Source organism: Mercurialis annua, linkage group LG8 (genome assembly GCF_937616625.2).
Source record: "Mercurialis annua linkage group LG8, ddMerAnnu1.2, whole genome shotgun sequence".
Classification (NCBI taxonomy): Eukaryota; Viridiplantae; Streptophyta; class Magnoliopsida; order Malpighiales; family Euphorbiaceae; genus Mercurialis; species Mercurialis annua.
This window is the reverse complement of record NC_065577.1, coordinates 10303623-10328030: the sequence shown is the minus strand read 5'-3', so window position 1 is coordinate 10328030 and position 24408 is coordinate 10303623. Positions and strand designations below refer to the sequence as shown.

The window sequence follows — 24408 nt, the reverse complement described above, 5'->3', positions numbered from 1 at the left end:
CCTTAAAAACATCTCCATTGGCCCCCTCCAACTCAATCAAATCATTATCCAATTTGCGCCGTGTTTTAAACGGCCCGCTCCACTTAGAAATCAACTTCCCCGCTTGTGAATGTGCTTGAGAGGTTCGAACTTGGACGTACTCACCAAGAGTAGCAACTTCCGTGCATATTTGTCTCTTGCTTGCGGTTGCTATCCCGTTGAGCTTCAACTTCCATGATGCCCAACGTCTTTGTTTTCCCTTGCGTGGCTTGACATGAGGTGTTGTCTTGATTTTTGCACACACAACCTCGGGTTCTTTCATAGGAACCTCCTTCATAGGCACATGCAATGTGGGCTCAATAGTATCAATCTTCATGCATTTCTCCTCCTCACACTTGCTTTTGCCATGCTTGATGTCAAACACCATGCTCTCATCATTCATTCTTAATGTTATCTTCCCCCCATTAACATCAACCAATGCTCTCCCCGTATTCAAAAAAGGACGCCCGAGAATCATGGGGCAATCTTTGTCGACCGCATAATCAAGCACAACAAAGTCCACCGGAAAGATGAACTTGCCCACTTTTACTAGCACGTCTTCCGCAACCCCGTGCGGTCTCTTGAGCGAATGGTCGGCCAATTGGAGCATCATGGAAGTTTGTTTTATCGGTTGGTTTCCACATATTTCCCTGAAGACACAACGACATTAGATTTATACTTGCACCTAAATCGCAAAGACAATTAAGAGAAGTAGAAGTGCCAATTAAGCAAGGAATCGTGAAACTCCCTGTATCTTGTAGCTTGGTTGGTAGATTGCTTTGGATAATAGAACTACAACTTTCCGTTAGAGGAATTGTTCCGCCTTGTTCCCAACTTCGCTTGTTCATAATTATGTCTTTCAAGAACTTAGCGTATTGGGGCATCTCTCGCAAGGCATCCCCTAGGCTCATGCTTATTTGAAGTTTCTTGAATATTTCAAGAAACTTATGAAACTTTTCATTATCCGGAGCCTTTCTCAACCGGCTTGGGAATGGTACTTTAGGCACAAAAGGTGGTGGTGGTGGTGGCCTCACATATGGTTCTTCAACATCAATATCAATAGCCACCTCCTCACACGACTTTGGTAGCTCTTGACTAGAGCTTGCAACATCTATTACCACTTGAGGCTCAACCTCCACAATCATTGGCCTCTTGCCATTAGCTTTTTCAAGATCCTTATCATGATCAACATCAAGGACTCTACCGCTTCGAAGTTCCACAACTTTGATGGCTTTCACATGCTCTCTAGGATTGTTTTCCGTAGTAGAGGGCAATCCCCCTTGAGGTCTACCTTGAAGCGAAAGTGCCATTTGCGAGATTTGGGTCTCTAAGTGATGGATGGTGGAAGCTTGGTTCTTCTCCCTTTGCCTATTTTCATTGTGAAGTTGCCTATTTTCAACCTCCATCTTTTCAAATTTCTCCATCAATTTGGCAAGCATGTTTCCCTCATCCGTGTTCCTTGGTTGTTGGAAACCGGGAGGGTGTTGTGGTCTACCACCATAATTGTTCCCTTGGTGTTGGTTGTTGTGGTATTGACCTTGTGGTTGTTGTTGATATTGAGGTCTATTTCCTCCTTGAAAACTAGGACCCGCTTGGTTGGAGGCTTGAGCATTGCCTTGACCTTCTTGGTTTCTCCATCCAAAGTTAGGATGATTCCTCCATCCGGGGTTGTAGGTATTAGAGTACGGGTCATTAGCTTGCCCTTGGCCTCCAACATAGTTCACTTGCTCACTCCAAGCTTTCCCCGTGGCATAACACTCCCCATTACTATGGTTGTAGTCCCCACAATGCTCACATCCCACTTGAACATAGGCGACCGGTGCGTTTCTTGGAGCAACTTGTTTCTTGAGGGCATCCACTTGTGCTTGTAATGAAGCATTAGTTGCTTTTATGGCCTCCATTTCCCTCACTTGATCAAGAGTCATTACCGACTTTTGAGTAGATGGAGCTCTTCTATCAATAGGGCCCCAAGTGCTACTAACTATCGCCAACTTTTCCACCAATTCTAGCGCCTCTTCATACGTCTTTTGCATTAGTGATCCGCCCGAAGCCGCATCAATTGTTGCTCTAGTAGTAATAGTCGTCCCATCATAGAAGATTTGGATCACATGCTCTTTATTGAGCCGATGATGGGGGACACTCCTTTGTAAATCTTTGAAACGCTCCCATGCCTCATAAAGTGACTCCCCTTCAAATTGAATAAACTCAAGAATATCCTTGGTCAACTTTGTAGTCTTGCCATGAGGGAAATATTTGTTAAGAAACGCTTGAGCTGTCACGACCCAAATTATTGAGCCGAGACCGGCGCTAGGAAATGGGAGTGGTTGCTCCGAAACCCGTAGCAAGCCTAAAACCACTGTAAATTTTTTCGCGATTAAAACATATTACTATATACAATACGTTTTCAGAAATGTTCTTTAAATAATATAATTCAATTATTAAAACATCGTATTTCTTTTCTGAAAACATTCGCGAACAAATTCTTAGAAACCAGGGTCTTACCGAGCGATATCTCATATCCAGCACCGCCCTGTTTCTGATCACAAACATAACCAATTCCTCTCAAGGCAATTGGTACAAAATTCAAACGGATAAAACGCCATCTTTATAAACAACTTACTTATAAAATTATATCAGAGTTTACTTTTCAAATACCGTTTGAAATTAAATCATACACCTTATACTTACACCTACTGACTACTGCAGCTCTATAAAAACTCGCACTTTGTGTAAGCCAAAAAGGCTGCCGACACAAAGGAGATGGTCTGTCTGATCCGACTCCGGTCACCTGAAAGGAAACACTGTGAGGGGGTCAGTATTCTGGAAAATACTGAGTGAGCTTGCAAGTTACTAATGGTATTAGTATAAAAATATAACATCGCATCTTAAGAAAACAATAATATAAAACATATAAACAGGTATTTGATCCGTATGAAACTAATATCCTAGCATGCGACACATCTCTCGAATAATCATATATCATTCAACTCAATCGTAAATATCATTTGCGAGTCCAACTCGCTGGTGGCCCAGCCACTAGATACGGGGACTTCCAGGCTACACCGTAGCCGAGTTCACTCTGCGTATCGAAATCATAACCCAATCGTAAATTTCATATTCATCAACAGCTCCCGGCTGTGTCAAGTCAATTCATCACTCATATGCAAACATACTAGACTGACTCAATACTGGTGATCACACAGCCTATTGACACCCAATAGGTAGCTAGTTTCTTCGGATCGCATACTAGTTCTCGCATATAGAAATTAAATAAACGTATAACATCCAATCAATTGTATATAATGCGATGCGTATAAACAATATACGTATATATATATATATATATATATATATATATATATATATATATATATATATATATATATATATATATATATATATATATATATATATATATATGAAAATAACTTTTATACTAATAATACGCGAAAGTAAATTGCCACTCACAGTGACCGCTATCCAAAACTGCATTATTATAATCCCGCAAGCGTAAGCTCCATGTGTTGTCCAATCACGTATCCACTCCCGCTAACTGGCTTGATAGCTTGTCGGTACGTCAGTTACTTAATCGAGTTACCTATACGTTTAATTCATAAACGTTGATTTAGTATCAAAACCCTAAGTTATAAACTTAGGTTAACATAATCGTATTTCAAATACGATTCTTAACTTTGATAATCTCTTAATCACACTTCTCTTTTAAACGTCCTAGTTTACGTTTTGATATTCAACCGAATCACGATTGATTACACGACTTGAAATTGTTTGAAATCGAGTTTCTGCGTCGCGTCAGGGCCCAGAAAGCCCAAATCAGGATTCCTCACTCGGCGAAGGACTGCACGTTCGTGCAGCAGTGTACTGCACGTGCAGTACGCTGCACGTTCGTGTGCTCCACGTTCGTGTAGTGTACTACACGAACGTGTGCTGCACGTTCGTGCGGTCTGCTACACGAACGTGTGCTGCACGTTCGTGCGGTATGCTACACGAACGTGTGCTGCACGTTCGTGCGGTATGCTACACGAACGTGTACTGCACGTTCGTGCAGCAACTGGCTGCCGATGTGCAGCCCCGGGGTTCATTCCCCGGGCCTATTCCGACGTGCTTAAACGTCCAAAGTCGATTCTAGCACGATTTACATTAATAACCATCTCAAATATCATCAAAAACGCCAATAGAAACGCGATTACGATTCGTTTAATTCGTTAAAACGAAATAACCCTTATTTATCAATTCTCATAATAAAAACGTCCAGCTTACCTTGATTTGAAGCTTAGCGATGATAGAGAATCGAATTCTGAACGAATCAATATAAAGAACTCGCGATTTGAGCGAGAAACGGCGAAACGGCGGCGGAACGAATCGATCGCCAAAACCTTTCTTCTTCTCTCTGTTTCATTCTTCTGATTCTCTTCTTCTTTCCTTACTCTTAAGGAAAGGTTATATATATGTATGGCTAATTAACATTTTGATCCTTCATTTCTTTAACTTAAATCATTTATCTTTTAAACTTTCTAATTTAACCAAATGGTTAAATTATTCTTTTAACTCGATTGCTTACGTATTATTTATATTCATATAAATAATACTAACTCAATATTATTATTTTCCGTCAAAATCTTTTAATTACTATTCTCGAGACTTAATTGGCTAATTTACACTTTAGCCCTTAAACTTCTCAAAAGTAACAATTTAGCCCCAAAACGCATCCGCGTCCAAATTCCAAAAGGTCTCCGATTGACCCGAAACTTTTACCACATATACTATAAAATATTTCGCGGGCTTTGGCGTAATAATATCCTTTCGGGTCTTATATGGTTAAATTACCATTTTAGTCCCTGTACTTTATTTTGCGACTTTCTTAACATTTTTCTTTTCTAATTCCAATTCCAACTTTAGAATTGAAATATAATATTAATCTCGCATATAATCCTTTCCAAAACCGACCTACTAAAACTTATTTATCGAAAAACTTTCCGATTTTGTCACTCTAGCAAATCCAGACTTGACACGTGGTCCAATTAGATAATTTAATATTTTGGGGTATTACATTCTTCCCCCTTATAAAAATTCGTCCTCGAATTTTCATATAACTCCTTGACTTAACTTAAACCCTTAACCTTTTAAACTTCATTCATCACTCCATTTCTGTACTCCTTGTAGACTAATGTTAACCGTCATTGACGACCTTTCATATCGTCCCCGTCTTTCATAGTGTTTTTAGCCATTTTCTTATGAACTATGACTTCTTACCTTTGTTTGACATTCAATACTATGAACTTTTATCCTTGTAATTGAATTTTCAGTTTAATACTGATATTCAATACTTGTTTGTTCTAATAATGTCTGATTATTACTAACGATAATCTTCACTCTTAAGCTTGATCATTCGTATTCGAATGATGTAGATGATCTATTAGTTCGTACTCTTAGATTCTTTTGCTTTGTTTGATCGTGGTTACGACTTGATCTTGATCTCCAAGTCTTCTTTTTATAACGATGTTAGTCGTATCCACATGCATTTTCGTTCTCGATCCTTTTCTTTTTGTCCAACATATTTAATCCTATCATCGTTCCTTGTTGAGTGATGTGGACACTCAAACAACTCGTGCTTCATTACTTACGTAGTCTCTGTTGCCGTCGTCTGATTGTTATTTGTTGTCGTGCTAAAAGCTTATTCCACTATCTGTTATCCTCTTTTGTCTCATTACTTCATTTCTCGTAGGAAGATTCTTTCGCTAACGTCACTTATCATGGTTATCCATGAGGTAAATCCTCAGGACGTATCCTTATGAGGTCTTCACTTTTCTTGTAAAACTTACTTAACATTTCTCTTGCATCTAGATATATCGTATACCTCTTTATTCGTTTGCATTTCCATTGATCTATTTCCTTTAAGCATGACGTACTATTCTTTGAAACTCCTTGTCTCTTCTTACCTTACATCGATATGTTTCATCAATCTGGTTTTCAGCCAGATAGGATTGTCATAATGGTCGCTGAATTCTTATTTTAATAAGGCAGCGTGTGACCAATGCTCATGCAAGCTTTCTTTGCTTCTAATTCTTAAGTGAAGATCTTAATCCTTTTCCAATCATATACTTACATCTGAATGTTCCTTAATGACATCGTTACTTGCTCCATATTTGATCTTTTTATTCATCATAATCTAACTCTTTCTTATCTATTCCTTCTTTCCAATTCTCAATCTTAATTGGCTCTTAGCTTCCAAATCATTTCCCTTTACTATCATGTAGCGTTAAGTTTACTTCTCATTACTATCCATGATCTTGTTACTTCACTTGTTATTCCTACTTTTGTTCATATTGCAGACGTACTTCTCCGTAACTTTCTTTGACTTCCCGTCCTTTGTTAACCAATAGGATTAATAGTCTAAATGCTATGATCCTATGGTATTCTTCTTGCGTTCCTAATTCACGTTCTTGTCGTGTTTCTTGATTATCTTCTATTGTATTCTTTATTTTCCTTCTCAACGCCTTTTGTACATCGTGTACTACTTGTTTTTAATATCCACAACATCGATCATTAATAGAGAGTCGTGGCCTTCTTCGTCTGAATTTCTCGATGTCGTGTGTTCTCAATGGTATATATATATCATCTTATCGTATTTGTACTATCATCTTGGCCGTCTGTAAAGCCGATCATATGCGGGTATTACTTCTATCGCATCTCGTATTCCTGATATTTCTTGTTTCGGCACTCTGAACGTCGTTATCAATTAAATAACGGGTTGCAATTCTTTTACCTGAATTATCGACGTAGTACATTCTCCATTACTTACTTATCGTCCTATTGTACCCTTACTGACATCTTAACTGTCAGTGATTTCGATCATATGTCTCTATCTTCTTTATCCTTCTTTGTTTCTATTTATACGCGACTACATAGAGTTCCGTTTCTTTAAGCTCCTTGCCAATTTTCCACATGACTTTTCTCTTTCCTTTAAGGATCATAATCAATCTCCTATATTGATCACATTACTCTTTATTTGATCTAACTTAGAGTCTAAGGCTTAGCACTTCATAAGCATCCATTACATTTATACCTTTCATTGCTTTAATTGTTCGTCATAACTATTCATGGGTTCAACTTTCTATTGACATCTCGATCGACAATACTTTTTGTCCTTTATCCGCTCGATGTGTACGAGTATCTTACTTTACCTTCCTAGTGGATTTAGCATTACCGCTTAATCCATCAAATTCCTTTAGCCTTAACTTATGTATACTATTATCAGCCTCTATAGGTGTTCCTTTCTTCATGTCAATATTGTCTTTATATTCATCGTCCTATCATTGGTATACAATTCCTTACATCAGTTGCTTTTACAGCTAACTGATTTATAATGACGTTGGGTTACTGCGGCACTTCTGATGCCTGTATAATCCCACTTTATCTTGTTAGGTTTCCGCTGACCTTCATCGCATTTCTGGCCTTTGCAGGCCAATTGGACTAGGTTGCATTCGCTTCATAATCGTAAACTAGTAATAGAAGTTCTAACTTCTAACTCACTTATTACAACTCTTGTCGTTTACCTCTTGATCTTTCTTATCATGCTTCTCAAATCACTACATTCTATGCGGACTTGATGTTAGCTATACTTAATTGATCCAATTCCATGTTCCGTACTTCATATTCTTATCACTCGTCTACTTGGTCCGTCACTTTATCAACATATATCCATTATCGATACTCTTATGAAATCTACTTCATGTTCTCGGTTTGTCGATCGTAATGGTTAACACTTAGGTCTCTGTCTTAGGGACATCGTGTTCCAGTGACAACTTGATCCAACGGTTCAATAAAGAGTTGTCACGATCTTATTAAACCTGACGACTTTCTTACTTCTATAGTGTGGTAACATGATGCTCTAATCACTTCGTTTAAAGATAGGAACATCCCAGTTCATCGTTCGATTAGTTACATTTTGCTACTCACATACATCTTACCATTCGCTTCTCATATATAAACTTCATTCTTCTTATATACTTCTTCCCTTATATCGTAGTTTAATATCTTTGACGTCCTGTCAAAGAGATACTTACTTTCTAGCTTACCACTAATCTGGTACGCGTCACTTTCCAATACATCTGCAATTTTTAACTATATTCTAGCTCGTTAACTCATGGCTAAGTTCATATCCTAGAAGCACAACTCCTATGTTCTCGCAATTATACGTATTCGATCTTCTCGTGGCCTTGATCGCAGCTTGATCGCAGCTTGCTCGCTAGCATTTCACTTTCGTCACAGAGTTCTGGTCTAGGTATACTTACTTAAAAACAAAACTCCTTGAAAACTCTTTCGAATAAAACATTTCGTTTCGAAATGTAAATCGAAATTTTATTTAAATCTTAGCAAAATTGTGCACTAGGGTGATGACGTCTCTCATCCCCAAAGAGTTGCCACATCTCACCTTTTCGTCTGAGCATAATGCATATGATGCATGTACTATTAATGCATGTATTCATTTATTGTTCTTTTCATTAGCAATGTATGTAGTGATGCACTTCTATCAATGTCGTGGCATTTATCAATGACTATCACGGGTCTAGGCACAATTGTGCTTTCAAAATCGTTTAAACAAAATAACTTTAGAAAGTTATAAAATTTGAGTTTTGTAAGCTCTCTAGACCTTTAAACTCTGTATCCGGCAAGTTCTCTCACCTCTGTAGCTTTATACTTCTTCGATATCCGCCTCCTGGCGTTTCAATCGATACTCTCGACAGTATCTAGCCTAAATGTACCAAAACATGAACTGCCTCATCGTAGAATTTCATCTCCTCGAGGTTCCATCTAGATATGCATATCACGTATGCATATCTTATCGAAAACGAAATACGCGCGTGTATCTCATATACGTGTGTCGCAACAAACAAACAAGCACTTCACAACCAATCAATGATACTTATCGCAAAACAATAATGCAAACTACTTGGATCAGACAGAACTCAACTCTATAGCTGCAGTAGTTCCTAGGTTACTTAACTAACAAAACACATATTAGCAGAGGTAACTGGACCAACTGCTCTGATACCACAATTGTCACGACCCAAATTATTGAGCCGAGACCGGCGCTAGGGAATGGGAGTGGTTGCTCCGAAACCCGTAGCAAGCCTAAAACCACTGTAAATTTTTTCGCGATTAAAACATATTACTATATACAATACGTTTTCAGAAATGTTCTTTAAATAATATAATTCAATTATTAAAACATCGTATTTCTTTTCTGAAAACATTCGCGAACAAATTCTTAGAAACCAGGGTCTTACCGAGCGATATCTCATATCCAGCACCGCCCTGTTTCTGATCACAAACATAACCAATTCCTCTCAAGGCAATTGGTACAAAATTCAAACGGATAAAACGCCATCTTTATAAACAACTTACTTATAAAATTATATCAGAGTTTACTTTTCAAATACCGTTTGAAATTAAATCATACACCTTATACTTACACCTACTGACTACTGCAGCTCTATAAAAACTCGCACTTTGTGTAAGCCAAAAAGGCTGCCGACACAAAGGAGATGGTCTGTCTGATCCGACTCCGGTCACCTGAAAGGAAACACTGTGAGGGGGTCAGTATTCTGGAAAATACTGAGTGAGCTTGCAAGTTACTAATGGTATTAGTATAAAAATATAACATCGCATCTTAAGAAAACAATAATATAAAACATATAAACAGGTATTTGATCCGTATGAAACTAATATCCTAGCATGCGACACATCTCTCGAATAATCATATATCATTCAACTCAATCGTAAATATCATTTGCGAGTCCAACTCGCTGGTGGCCCAACCACTAGATACGGGGACTTCCAGGCTACACCGTAGCCGAGTTCACTCTGCGTATCGAAATCATAACCCAATCGTAAATTTCATATTCATCAACAGCTCCCAGCTGTGTCAAGTCAATTCATCACTCATATGCAAACATACTAGACTGACTCAATACTGGTGATCACACAGCCTATTGACACCCAATAGGTAGCTAGTTTCTTCGGATCGCATACTAGTTCTCGCATATAGAAATTAAATAAACGTATAACATCCAATCAATTGTATATAATGCGATGCGTATAAACAATATACGTATATATATATATATATATATATATATATATATGAAAATAACTTTTATACTAATAATACGCGAAAGTAAATTGCCACTCACAGTGACCGCTATCCAAAACTGCATTATTATAATCCCGCAAGCGTAAGCTCCATGCGTTGTCCAATCACGTATCCACTCCCGCTAACTGGCTTGATAGCTTGTCGGTACGTCAGTTACTTAATCGAGTTACCTATACGTTTAATTCATAAACGTTGATTTAGTATCAAAACCCTAAGTTATAAACTTAGGTTAACATAATCGTATTTCAAATACGATTCTTAACTTTGATAATCTCTTAATCACACTTCTCTTTTAAACGTCCTAGTTTATGTTTTGATATTCAACCGAATCACGATTGATTACACGACTTGAAATTGTTTGAAATCGTTCGTGCGGTCTGCTACACGAACGTGTGCTGCACGTTCGTGCGGTATGCTACACGAACGTGTACTGCACGTTCGTGCAGCAACTGGCTGCCGATGTGCAGCCCCGGGGTTCATTCCCCGGGCCTATTCCGACGTGTTTAAACGTCCAAAGTCGATTCTAGCACGATTTCCATTAATAACCATCTCAAATATCATCAAAAACGCCAATAGAAACGCGATTACGATTTGTTTAATTCGTTAAAACGAAATAACCCTTATTTATCAATTCTCATAATAAAAACGTCAAGCTTACCTTGATTTGAAGCTTAGCGATGATAGAGAATCGAATTCTGAACGAATCGATATAAAGAACTCGCGATTTGAGCGAGAAACGGCGAAACGGCGGCGGAACGAATCGATCGCCAAAACCTTTCTTCTTCTCTCTATTTCATTCTTCTGATTCTCTTCTTCTTTCCTTACTCTTAAGGAAAGGTTATATATATGTATGGCTAATTAACATTTTGATCCTTCATTTCTTTAACTTAAATCATTTATCTTTTAAACTTTCTAATTTAACCAAATGGTTAAATTATTCTTTTAACTCGATTGCTTACGTATTATTTATATTCATATAAATAATACTAACTCAATATTATTATTTTCCGTCAAAATCTTTTAATTACTATTCTCGAGACTTAATTGGCTAATTTACACTTTAGCCCTTAAACTTCTCAAAAATAACAATTTAGCCCCAAAACGCATCCGCGTCCAAATTCCAAAAGGTCTCCGATTGACCCGAAACTTTTACCACATATACTATAAAATATTTCGCGGGCTTTGGCGTAATAATATCCTTTCGGGTCTTATATGGTTAAATTACCATTTTAGTCCCTGTACTTTATTTTGCGACTTTCTTAACATTTTTCTTTTCTAATTCCAATTCCAACTTTAGAATTGAAATATAATATTAAATTTCTCGCATATAATCCTTTCCAAAACCGACCTACTAAAACTTATTTATCGAAAAACTTTCTGATTTTGTCACTCTAGCAAATCCAGATTTGACACGTGGTCCAATTAGATAATTTAATATTTTGGGGTATTACATGAGCCAACTCCCTCCAATTGTGGATGGATTCGTTGGGTAGAGAGTGAAGCCATAAGCTAGCCTTATCCCTTAAAGAGAAGGGGAACATTCTCAACTTGATTTGATCCGCGGTTATCCCATGAAGCTTGAACGTATTGAGTACACCCAAGAATTTGGCGATGTGCGCATTGGGATCCTCTTGACTCAACCCGTAAAACGCACAACGGTTCTCTAAAAGTTGTATCGTACTTGGCTTGATCTCAAAGGTTGCCGCTTGAACCGGCATTGCAAAGCATCCAAACGTGGCATTATCCACATTCGGCAAAAAGAACTCGCCCAAAGTTTGTCTTGGTTGATTGTGCACTTGTGGATGCAAGTGGGGTCGATCATCCCTAGGGCGTTCTTGATGCCTTTGGCGATTCACATTCTCAAGTGGGGGAGGAGGCGGATAATGTTGTTCCGCTCCTTCCACTTGAGGATTGAACCGCTCACCTTCCTCATAATCTTCATTCTCATTTTCCATGATATCGGGTCTACGATTTTCCCGCCTCACACTTATTTCAAAGCCCCCGAGATTGTCTTGAAATGGTTCTAGTGGAAGATTAGCCCTTCGTGTATTGTGCATACACTATAGTTGATATCCTACACAAACAACAACAAGCAAACCACGCGTAACCCGAAAAAAAGCAAAAACAAACAATTGTAACAAAACAGAAAATAAAACTAACTCGACCGAAATACAACTAATTTCAATCAATCAATAAACACTCGTCACTCCCCGGCAACGGCGCCAAAAACTTGTTGAGAATAAACCCAACTTGTAATAGAGTGGACCTAAGTCCGAGTTATCGTACCCACAAGGAGTGAATTCAAGAGTGATGATTGATGAGAGTGATTTTAGTTGCTATTCAATTCGTTTAGCAAACATGAATATGGTTTTCAAAGTATCAAAAGTCTAAAGGTAAACAACTACTAAACTTGCAATTAAACTAAATTAAACAAGATTGAACAATAAGGATTCAACTAAGGGTAAAAACGCTTGGAGGTTGCTAGTCATGCCAAAGTCATATCTAGGTAGTTTGGGTCAAGGTGATGGGAACTTAGGTCGGGTCAAGCTATTCTACGGAACCAATTCCGCTCTCTCGAGCCGGAAGTGAAAGAGTCAAAACTTGATTAACAATTCCGAAATCTAATCCACTCTCGTGCTCATAGATTTCGATAGAGTTAATCGAGCCAACTAATCAAGCAAACTCCACAACCAAGATAGCCCTAGATCATGCTAATGCATCTAGGTCTAAAGCATGTACTCCCCTAGGTATAGTCTAATTAGTTAACTCTCGTCCTCCTAATTAAACCACATAGCAAAGAATAAGAGGCCAACCTATTCTAAGCATTAAGCTCAAGAAGCACAACAACCAACATCACCCATAAAACCTAACCCTAATCACCTATTTAATCAAACATGGCAATCATAACAACCCCCAAACAAGGGGTTTAGCTACTAATCATCATCATGGCAAAACTAATTAAGCAATAATGAAGATTAGGCATAGAGTAAAGATTAAGTACCTTGGAGTAATAAATGAACCTTAAACACATGAACAAGATAATGAAGCTTCAATTACAAGACTAATACTTGTATTTAATAAGTTTCCCAATATAGCAAAATCTGGAAATTAGTTTGAAGAACACCAAGAACTATGAAGATCCTTTACTACTTTTAGTAAGAACAATAAGAACAATGATTTAAAGCTAGAGAGAAAGTGTTGCTACAATAATGAGATGTCTAACAATTCTCTACAAAATCATGACATAACCTAAAATAGAGATAAAAGGGTTTTTATATGTTTACAAAAGAGGAAAGAAAAACATTCACTCAAGGAGTGTTTGGCCCAAAGAAGCAAAGAGAATCAAGCCTTTTTGTGTTTGAAATCAGAAATTCCCCTTTTTCCAAGCCTAAGCTCGAACCAAGACACTTAGAATGGAGGAGTGTCTCGGTTCGAGACACTATAATCTGCCTCCAGGCACATTTGTCTCGAATCGAGACACATATCACACTTTGGTGTCTTGGTTCGAGACACCCTTTGCTCTGCAGAACCGCAATCTTCGTAACTTCATAACTTGGTGTAGAAATGTCCGATTGAGTCGATTCTTGAACCGTTGGAAAGCTTAGAACGTCTACTTTAACTTTCATGAAGAACACAAATTCATTTGAGGCTTCGAGCTGGTTCCAATTTTCCAATTAGTGCAGCGGGGTCGGATTTTCAGACTTGCAAATGAGCTTTCGCCTCTTTTCCGTCGACTTTTCCATCTTTTGTACCAAAAAGCTTCCGCAATGCTCCCAAGTACCTGAAATACTAAAACATATAATAAGGCACTCGGAATACCATAAAACCATGATAAATCGTAATAAAAGCATGCGGAAACGGCACTCTAAATAGGAGTAAAATACTCCTATCAAGCTCTCATCGCCGAGCCTGTTCCTGGCGACGTCGAAGTTGCTGTAATTTCTGCCGAGGCGGCTATAATTCCTGCCGAGACAGTATTGCCTGCTGGCGATGGTGTTATTGTCATAGACGATGATGATGTGGTTAAAGAACAACGGGTGATGAGGCCGTTACATCTCCACTTCCCCCTCCAGCACCATTTGCTGTTTCGGAAGAGGCCGGGGAGGTAAATTCGGGCGGGTTGATTGTTGTTGATCCGGAAGAAATTTCCCCGGATCAAAATATGGATTCTTTGTCAAGAAAGAGACGTCGAGTTAGCGATGATTCTCCTTCAAGGGAGAGTCTTTCCGGAGGTTCTTCATCTGCTCCCAATCTGGTGCAGTGGGTTGACGGTCACGATCCGGCTAGTTTACTGAACCCTAGGGTGTTGGCGGAATACATCTGGACTTTGGCGATTCCTGACGACATTACTTGGTTCTGTTCTAGGCCAGGGCAGGAACTCTCCGATCTTGCTTGTTTTCATGGCTTCTCTGTAAGTTGATTTTTTGTTGAGTATACTGTTTGTTGAATTCATTATTTCCTTATTGATTTATTTTTTTGTGTCGTAGGCTCTTCAATCTGTTTTGGTGTTGAATGACCGCCGTCAGTGTGCTGAGGAGGAGGTCGAGCGTCTATCTTCTCTTCTGGCGACGTCCGAGTCCGAGAGGGCGAAATTGAAGGCATCCTTGGAGGAGCATGATTCGCTTTTGGCGCAACTTAAGGTGCAGGATGCGATTAATGACCGCCAAGTCAAAGTGATCGAAAAGAGAACTAATGACTTGACTCAGGAGATCGAAGAGCTCATTCGGATCAATACTCTTGTTGGCGAGGAGAGAAATAAGCTAAGATCAGAGGTAGAAGGGCTTCATATCCGTCTACTTAATACGAAGGCTTTTTATTCTGCTTTGATTAGCGAGTATCGTCTTGCGATTGGGAGGAAGCTTCTGGAGCAGAACCCAAATATTGATCTTTCTGGAGTTAACAGGTTGGATCCTCAAGCCATCGCTCGCGATCTTCTCGATAGGATGTCTACGGATCGTGTTAAATAGATTGTTTTTTTTTTGTTTTTTCTTATTGTATCTTGATTATTTGTAATTCGCGATTTATGAATATATTTTCTTTTTGCTTCAATATAAGTGTTTGCTTCTGTTTTATTTAATGTTTCCGAGTCGATGCTTGATTTAGATATTCGTTTCGCCCCGGGAGTTACTCTAAATCCCGTTTTGGCGTTTTTGTTTTGACAGAGTTAATCTAAACTCTTTGAGTTAGCACTCGTAATTTTGCTTTTATTTTGAGTTAATCTAAACTCTTTTTTGGCGATTTGCCTTTTGTGGCGATTCGCCTTTTTTGGCGATTTGCCTTTTCTGAGTTAATCTAAACTCATATTTTCATTTCTTTCTCATCTTTGATTTAATCATTCATGGCAGTTCTTGATTTTTGTTTCTTTAATGATTCGTCTGGATAATCATATAGTAGGAAAATTGAACTTTTATTGATAAAAAGACTGCATACAAAACAGTAAAGATAGTTTTGACGCCATCGGGTAAGACATAAAATCGTTACTGATGATGGGTCGTTTTTCTTTCCTATTCTTCCTTCTTCTCGGTCTTGTTCTCTTGAAGATCTACTACGGACTCGTCGTAGCATTTCTTGGCGATACTCTGATCTCCTCTCAGCGTCACTACTCCTTTTTCAGTTGGTATTTTCATTGCCAATGCTCTTATGCTAGTCACTGTAGCTGAGTCATGGAGGAAGGGTCTTCCGAGGATGGCGTTGTATGTTAATTTCATGTCTACTATGTTAAATAGCGACATGACTTTCTTGTTGATTCCTCTCTCTAGGCCGATTATTACTTCCAAGGTAACTGCTCCTAGCGGATTGATGGAGGGGCCACCGAGTCCTGACAATGGAATCGGGACTCGACGTAGCCTTGATGCGGTTCCTCCAAGCATTTGTACGCCACGTTTGTCATAAGGTTCACTGCGCTTCCTTCATCGATTAAGATTCGCTCCATGTTCCAATTCTCAATGATAGTAGTTACTACCAAGGCATCGTTGTGGGGTGCTTTGACATGTTCTTAATCTTCAACATCAAAAATTACGGGCGGCATGTAAGTTTCTCTGATGTTCATCACTTCTTTTCTTTGCTTTCTCCTGATTGTAGAGCTGCTGTGTCCACCTCCATTGATCATATGTATGGTTCCCAGTATCTTGGATGGGCGTTCATCTTCTTTTTCCTTTGGTTTGTCATCCCTGCTTCTTTTTTCTCCTTTGTCATTGCTCTTCTCTTTTCGGGCCACGAATTTCCTTAGTTCGCCTGTGTCGATCATTCTTTCGATCTCGACTTTCAAATCTCTGCAACTATCTGTTTCATGTCCGTAGTCTTCGTGAAATTTGCAGTATTTTCTCGTGTCCCTTATGTCGGCTTTCATCTTTGGTGGCCATACCACATTCTTGACGTTTTCTTTGATCCACATGAGGACGTTAGTTCGACTGGTGTTCAGCGGTGTGAAGTTGTTCTCGTCATCTCTGGGGTCATATCTCGGTTCGTTCGTACCTTGTGTGGGGGGCGAATCGCCTATTTTCTTCTGGCCTTCCTCTCCTGTCATCGGATTTTAACTTCGACTTTTCTTTGGACTTCTCTTTCGATTCTTTTCCTTTTGCTTCTTTTCCACGAATCGCCCTTCGCCCTTCGTCTAGCTCGAAATTTCTGGGCTATGCCCATCAAGTTCGAGAAAGTCGTGGGTTTATTGACTAGTAGCTTGTCTACCAATTTTCCGAATCGTGTTCCTTCTCGCAATGCTTCAGTCGCCATATCGACGTTTAGGTTGTCAATCTTCATAGCTTGCTTGTTGAATCGTTCGATGTAGCTTCACAAGGTTTCTCCTTCTTCTTGGATGCAGGATCTCAGGATGCTGGTGGTAGTTTTTGCTGGTATGTTTGTGAGGTATCTATTGAGAAATTCTGTTGAGAGCGAAGTGAAGCTCTTAATTGATCATGGTTTCAATTTGTTGTACCACCTCTGGGCGGTGCCTGTGAGCGTGGTTGGAAAGACCCTGCATAAAATAGTGTCTGATACGCTGAGTAGTCCCATGGTGGCCGTGAATCTAGATGTGTGATCTCGGGGATCTCCTTCTCCGTTGAAGGTTGGCAGGATTGGTAGCTTCATGCTATACGGGATGGTTTCTTCCATGATCTCGGGCGAGAGGGGTGATCCTTTCAACCTGAGATCGTCTATATCTAGCTCTTCCGATTTCAGCTTTTTGAGTGCTTTGGCGATCTTTTCTTCTTAGTCTTCTTCCACTACGTATGTGGCTTTGCTTTTTTGGGGCGCTTCCGAGGATTCGCCCTCCCCTTCTTGATGTTTTTTCTTTGGCTGTTCTTTCCCCGCATCTTTGTCTTGTCGCTTACTTTTTGGTAGGGCATCTTCTTTTTCCTTCTCCCTTCGTTCTTCTCCCTTTGAATTCAACCCGCTTCGGGCATCATCTTGGTTTTGCTCGTTTCTGGGTGTTTCAGGTGATTGCTCATTGGACTTGTCTTTGTTTTGATTGTCTGGGCTTTCTTCGCTAGTTCTGGTTTCATTCTCCCGTTGGTTTCTTGTCTCGTCTCTTTCGTCGTTTCCTCCATTCCGGGGTTCCCTGCTTCTGTTGTTTTCTCCCCTCGTCTCTCGGCGGCTTGGGTTTGCGTTTTCTGTTCTTCCTCTTCTTTTAGGAGCTGTCGGGCTGAAATTCTCCCTTAGGATTTTCATAGTTTCTTCGTGCCTATCATTCGTTCTTTTGGCTTCACTAGCCAATTTGTCCAAATTTGCTTGGACAGATTCTAGTACCTTTTTCAGCATCTCGTTGTACGAATCTTGTGCTGCCATGCCTGGCGTTTGTTGCTCTTCAGTGTTTAGGTTGAAAGCAATTGGGTTGCTTCCCCTCATCGGATTAGTTTGGTATTGGGGTGTTGAAAAAGAGGGCCCTCCGGTGTCGCTTTTTCCCCCGGAGTTGTGGAGCCCGTCTTCCGTCACGTTGATTATTTCCGGCGTGCCTTTTGGATCCATTGGTTGTTTGTCTTTCAGGTTCACTCTTTCAGAAGTCATCTTCTTCAATGAAATTTGTTTTTGAGTTCAGAAAAGCTCCTTCGAATTGAAGTTTAGTTAAGCTTTTCCCACAGACGGCGCCAATTGATGGAAGCTGCCTTCTGAACCGGTGAATGAGGCCTGCAAAACAAGGTAGAAGCTAACCGGACGGTGGTTGTCTGATTAACTCTCCGATGCTAAAGTCAGTTTAGAGTTTTGAGCAGCGTTTAAAGTATATGAATGTAATTGTGATTCTAGGCATATCTCGTGCTCCTTTTATAGTAGCCGAATATACCTGGTAGAGTCATAATAGGTAAGTGAATCCTACTTTGTAGGGATCGAGCTACGCTGTAGGGATTCACCCTGATTTGTCGTGATCTACCTTATTCAAACATGAGTCCTATTTAGGAACGTCTTCCTAAATAGTCTCGTCTTCCTAAGATAGAGCTTATCTTTCCATGTTTGGAGTTTATGTCCAAATAGAAAGATACTTCTAGATATGGCGATCTACCCGAATCCCGGATTAATGCGCTTTGGGCGGATCCTATGGGATTCGGTCTTCGTCGGCATACTGCCGAATCTCAAGGGATTCGGCGCCTTCTTCATATATTTAGGTCTTTATGGGGAGTCCAATATCACCCGAGAGTGGATCTCCTGTGACTCGGTTTCACTGTATTTATTGTAGGATTCGGTATCCATCAGGAATCATTCTCATTCCCAATCCTCCCTTTTTGTGGCGAACCAAACGGCCCCTTAATATGTTCATAAAATATAGCATGAATGTTACGTTTTATCAGTTTGATTTATTATTTTTACAATTTTTATTAAATATATTTATGATTTGTTCGAACCAGACGTGACATAATATTATAAATCTATCAAATTTAATCATGTATATATTTAGCTAAAATTAAAAAAAAATAGACTAGACTGATAAAATTTAAAGATTATAATATATTCGGCAAAAAGACTAAATTCTAGATAAAAAAAATATTTCCCCAAATGTATGTAGTTCTATTAATAAATTTTGTGAAGTTTCAAAAGCCAAAGTGTCTCCAATTCTGCCTCTATTGCTCTCTCTCTCTTTCATTATTTCTCTACAACAATCTTCTCAAGAAATGGAAAAAGAAAAAGAAAGAGCTTCAACTAGTGAAAACAAAACAAAGTTTAAGAGAATATGTGTGTTTTGTGGAAGTAGGGTTGGAAATAAACCCTCATTTAGTGATGCTGCTCATCAACTTGGTAAAGAGCTGGTAATTAATTAATTATAGTATTATAAATTCCACTCCTTAATTAATCATATTTTTGCTATCTCTCCTTAACAAGTTCTTGTTGATTAAATATGTTATTGCTATAATTAGGTTAAGAGAAAGATTGGGTTGGTGTATGGAGGAGGAAGTGTAGGTCTTATGGGTTTAATCTCACAGACTGTGTTTAATGGAGGTGGCCATGTTCTTGGGTATATATTATGCTTTCAAATTTTCAAAATTTTAGTGTAAAAAAACTTGATTTTGTTTCTTTAATTTGTTTATGTTTTTGGCTTTTTACAGAGTTATTCCAAAGGCTCTCATGCCCAATGAGGTACTGTATTATCATCATAAACTTGTATTATTCTTTTTAAGCACAAGGTTAAAAAATAAAAAAACTCTTCAAGCATTTTAAAAAGAACCTATAATTCAATTTTGGTTATTTTCTTATCATTTGGGCCTTCAATATTTTTAAATAATGCAAATAAATTTCACGTTTTCATAAAAAATAACTAAAAACGTTGAGGGAAACGAAAAAAACAAAGTAAACTAAAAAGAGCTTATATAATTTAAAAAAAAAAACTTAAGGTTTTCTTTGCACCTTTTAATAATATTGAGAATCAAAATGGGCGAAAATAACTAAAAGAGCTTATATGTTTTTTAAAAGAAAAGTAAAGGGTTATTTTATATCTTCGGCCTTCTTTTAATGTTTCAATGTATAATGCTTTGATTGCACGGAAAGTTCTTAAGTCTTACGTTTTGCATTTCGTTTCTGTTTTTATAGATGCTAATTTCGATAGTCCAAGATTCTATATTTATTCTCTTGAAAATCTTTTTTTTTTCTGTTCCGATAGCTTTTGTTTATAAACTTTATTTTCGTGCTACACAATAATTTGATGGAATTATTTGAACTAAATTTTTATGTGGTAGATAGCGGGAGAAACCATAGGAGAAGAGAAAAATGTAAGAGATATGCACCAAAGAAAGGCAGAAATGGCTAGACATGCTGATGCTTTCATTGCACTTCCTGGTCTGCATAAATTTTCCTTCAAAATCAACTAATTCAATTTGCATAAAATTATAAACAAAATAATGTAAATAATAATATGAAAATTTTATAATCTGAATATATATAGGTGGTTATGGAACACTAGAAGAACTTTTGGAGATCATTGCCTGGTCTCAGCTAGGAATTCATGACAAGCCAGTAAGATTAATTCTTCTTTGTGCCTTTTGATCTTCTTGATCAATTATTCTATAAAAAAAATCTAATTTTTATTGTTTTTTCTTTAATTTACCATAAAAGTTTATAAATTACAACCTTTTATTTTTGGGGATAGTCGACATGCGGACTCGAACTCTAAAATTCTACTAATTCTCGCAAAAATATCAAACAGAATACGTACATTAACTTATTGGAAAAATCACTTTTTGAATTCAAAAATTTATATTTTTTATCAATTACGGCCAAATTTTTTTAATTATTATAATCATGTCCTAATTTTTAAAAGTTTGTTGTAATTGTGTCCAAATTGTTACATCCTATTTATTTAAATTCAAACCTCTGTGTATTTTTTAATTACGATCAACATTTCAAATTTTAGTTCAACTTCAAAAAAATATTAATATGAAGTTTGGTTGTAATTAATAAAGGACGTAATAAATTGAATTTAAATATAGTGGATTGCAAAAATTAGATAAAATTAACAAACATTTCAATTTTAGATATAATTATAAAAGTTAAAAAATTCATTCATGATTAATTAAAAATATAAATATTTGAACTTAAAAAAGGATTGTGTATTTTGTTTAAAACTCTTTAATGGGTTTTTTTAAATATCTTTTCTTGGATTTGAAATTTTGTAACAGGTGGGATTGTTAAATGTGGATGGATATTATAATAGCTTGCTTGCCTTATTTGATAAAGGAGTTGAAGAAGGATTTATTAAAGATACTGCAAGATATATTCTATTAATAGCAAATACTGCAGCAGAACTCATCAATAAAATGGAGGTACAGAACAATATTACAATATTACGATATTATTATTTGTTTTATATTCAAATGTCTCAATGATTGACTATATATTCATATAATAGCTATAAAAAATAGGGTTGTTTCATAGAATATAAGTAGGGTGGTTACTGAATTATTGGAGAGAATGAGGTAACAAAGTGGATAATTGTATGATAGTTCTCATTTTAATAATTATATGATAATTTGTTTAATTAGAATCTAGATTTGAGCAATATTTGATATAATAAACTGTTACAGTGAATAATGAAGTGTGATGACTGATAAAATACTAAATTCCTAATCATATATTATTAGCTAAATTATCTTAAAATTCTACGTTTTTTTTATTAATTGTGATAAAAATTTTTAATTTTGTAATTATATTCCAATTTGAAAGATTTATTGCAATTATATCTAAATACTTGTATTCCACCAATTCAAATCTTTGCATACTTTATTAATTACAATTATATTTTTGTATTAATTATAGTTAAGAGATATTTTATGTTTCAATATACATATTCAAAAATATTCGATATATTTGTGGTTTGTCGCAATTAATAAACGGTACAAATGTTTTAATTTATAAGTGAAATGCAAAGTTTGGATACAACTGTAACAAATTTTTCGTATTAAAATATAATTACAAAAATTAAAATATTTGATTCCAATTGATTAAAAAAATGGATTTAAAAGAAAAGTTGGCATGTATGTCATTTTCGGTTTTTTTAATATTTTTTTAATATCTTATTCATATTATTTCAAAATGTCTCATTTTCTATTATTTTAATTGTTTAATCTCTTACTTCTTGCTATTTTCTTCAAATAAATTACTGCTACACATAATTTATAAGACAATTATAAAAAAAAACTATAAATTTTTATATTTTTTTCAAAATGTCCAACACAATAGTAATATTTTTGAAATAAAATAGAGGAAATAGTATAATGATCCATTTCCTGAAAAATATTTATCTATGATAGGTGTATGCATCAAATAATGTATATATCAATCATTCAATATAAAATATAAAATATGAAATCTGAAATCTGAACAATAAAATATTTAAAACTACATGTCATCATTTCTGAATATACTGAAAGAAGAATCTTTCATTAGCATATTAAACTTTTAAAAGTCTAATAATTTCCTTTGAAAATTATATAAAATGGAGCAGGAATATACACCAGTTCATGAGACAAAGTTGGGAAGTGGACCAATTGTCAGAGGCAGCCACACAAGAGGGGGAATCCTTAGAATCTTAGATCATAAGAAGCCATTTGTATATTATGTGTATATATATATATATGATAATAATATTATGTATTTTAATTGCATAAAAGAAATGTTGGTGCAGTTCCATTTTAATCATAAAGATAAGATACACTATCTCTATGTGTGGGAATATTTATAGTGGAGAAGTCCAAGATCCCCAATATCTTAATCATCACCATTTCTATATTTATTATGATTATATATTCTGGTTTCTTCCGAATTTCCCACTGTTTTTTTGGGTCAAAGTGGATATATATTGCAATATAAGGGGAATTAAAGTTATACGAACAGCAATTCAGACAAAGAAAAATAATCTAATACTGAATAATAAAAATATGACATGACCGCTTTAACATTTTATAATAGACTATGAACAGCTTTATTGAAATGCCATGGAACATATTGAACACAAAATGCTTGAATGGTAGATAAAAAATACCAAATATGCTGACAGATTTTTCAAGTCGTGCTCACCAAAACTGTATGTAATCGATTGAGTTAGCAGAAGAGCATTTCCTTCAAAAATTAATCGTCTCCAACCTTTAGATATAGCCTAATTTAAAACCTCACGTAAAACAAGAAATTTTAAGATACCAAAATCTCAAATATGACGAAAAAACATATCAAATCCTCCTATTGTAGAACCTGAAGCATCCGTAGCTACAATAACAATAACACCGAAGAATTTTTTTTCGTGAAATAGCTGCGTCAAAATTTAATTTTAACTGTATCAGCAGAAACAACAACATTTGTGGATCAAAAATTTGTAATAGATGACTGTGGCTAAAGAAGAGTGGAAGCAACTGAATGTTGATTATGAATCACATAATCCTGCTGAGCCTTAACCGCCATTGATATAGTTTGTATTTATGTAATATATGTCTACTGGAAAATCTTTAAAATTTCTATATTTTCAAATAGACCATAAAAGAAAAGAAAACAACTCAACTGAAATGTAAGAGGAATCAAAAGAAATCAGATTAGAAGTCAAAAGAAGCTATAGTCTATCAAAAGAGATATATGGAAGAAGTTTTGTATGCAATGCTAAAGGAGAATCAAACTAGATTTCTTAGTAAAAGGGCAAAGGAAAAAAAGATGGTTCAACGACTCTTCATTCCACAAAAACACATGGATAATCTTTTCATGTCTAAGATAATAAACTAAACTCAGAAGGTAATGCTTGATATAACGCACGCCAAATGCAAATGTAAATTTTGGTAAAATATCCAATTTCAATAAAAAAATTCCAATCAGGTTTAGATAAAGATGTTTGATGAGAATCATAATTCACACATTTATGTGGGGAGCAATATAATATCTTGATTTGACCTCAAAGGAACCAGACTTTGTATAAGCCTAAGTGAGTTTGTCTGGTAAGGATTTATAAGGTAACTAATTGCTAAAATTTTGCCAGCATCTTCATGATTAAAAAGTGATTGGATTAATGGAATATTCCAACAAGTAACATCAGAAAATATAAGATCTGAAACACATTGGCCATGTTTGGTTCATGGAATAGGTGCGGAATGGAATAGCTATTCCGTATAGAATGACAATTCTTTGTTTTGGTTCATAGAATAAGTATTCCAAAGAATTGCTATTCCATGATTTTGTGGAATAAACACTCCTCTCAAAAACTAAAGAATGACTATTCCATTTCTTATGAAATAGCTATTCTATTCCATGTTATTGTATTC

The 24408-nt window shown here is 36.5% G+C and overlaps 2 protein-coding genes, 1 non-coding gene and 1 pseudogene across 3 annotated transcripts; 2 read left to right on the top strand and 2 right to left on the bottom strand.

Annotated features, from left to right (window-relative positions):
• Positions 1-521: 521 nt before the first annotated feature.
• LOC126661594 (uncharacterized) lies at positions 522-6199 on the bottom strand. Its single transcript, XM_050355448.1, has 3 exons — positions 6143-6199; positions 5976-5999; positions 522-2252 (listed from the first exon to the last, which is right to left on the bottom strand). The coding sequence occupies exons 1-3, from the start codon at positions 6197-6199 to the stop codon at positions 522-524; spliced, it is 1812 nt and encodes a 603-aa protein (XP_050211405.1).
• LOC126662434 (small nucleolar RNA R71) lies at positions 2140-2246 on the top strand. Its single transcript, XR_007635807.1, has one exon. It is a non-coding gene; the product is annotated as a small nucleolar RNA R71 (small nucleolar RNA).
• An 11199-nt stretch (positions 6200-17398) lies between the features above and the next one.
• Positions 17399-17974, bottom strand: LOC126661593 (uncharacterized). The gene has a single exon (XM_050355447.1). The coding sequence runs from the start codon at positions 17972-17974 to the stop codon at positions 17399-17401; it is 576 nt and encodes a 191-aa protein (XP_050211404.1).
• Positions 17975-19198: 1224 nt separating this feature from the next.
• On the top strand, positions 19199-22825 carry LOC126660524 (cytokinin riboside 5'-monophosphate phosphoribohydrolase LOG1-like; annotated as a pseudogene).
• The last annotated feature ends 1583 nt before the right edge of the window (positions 22826-24408 follow it).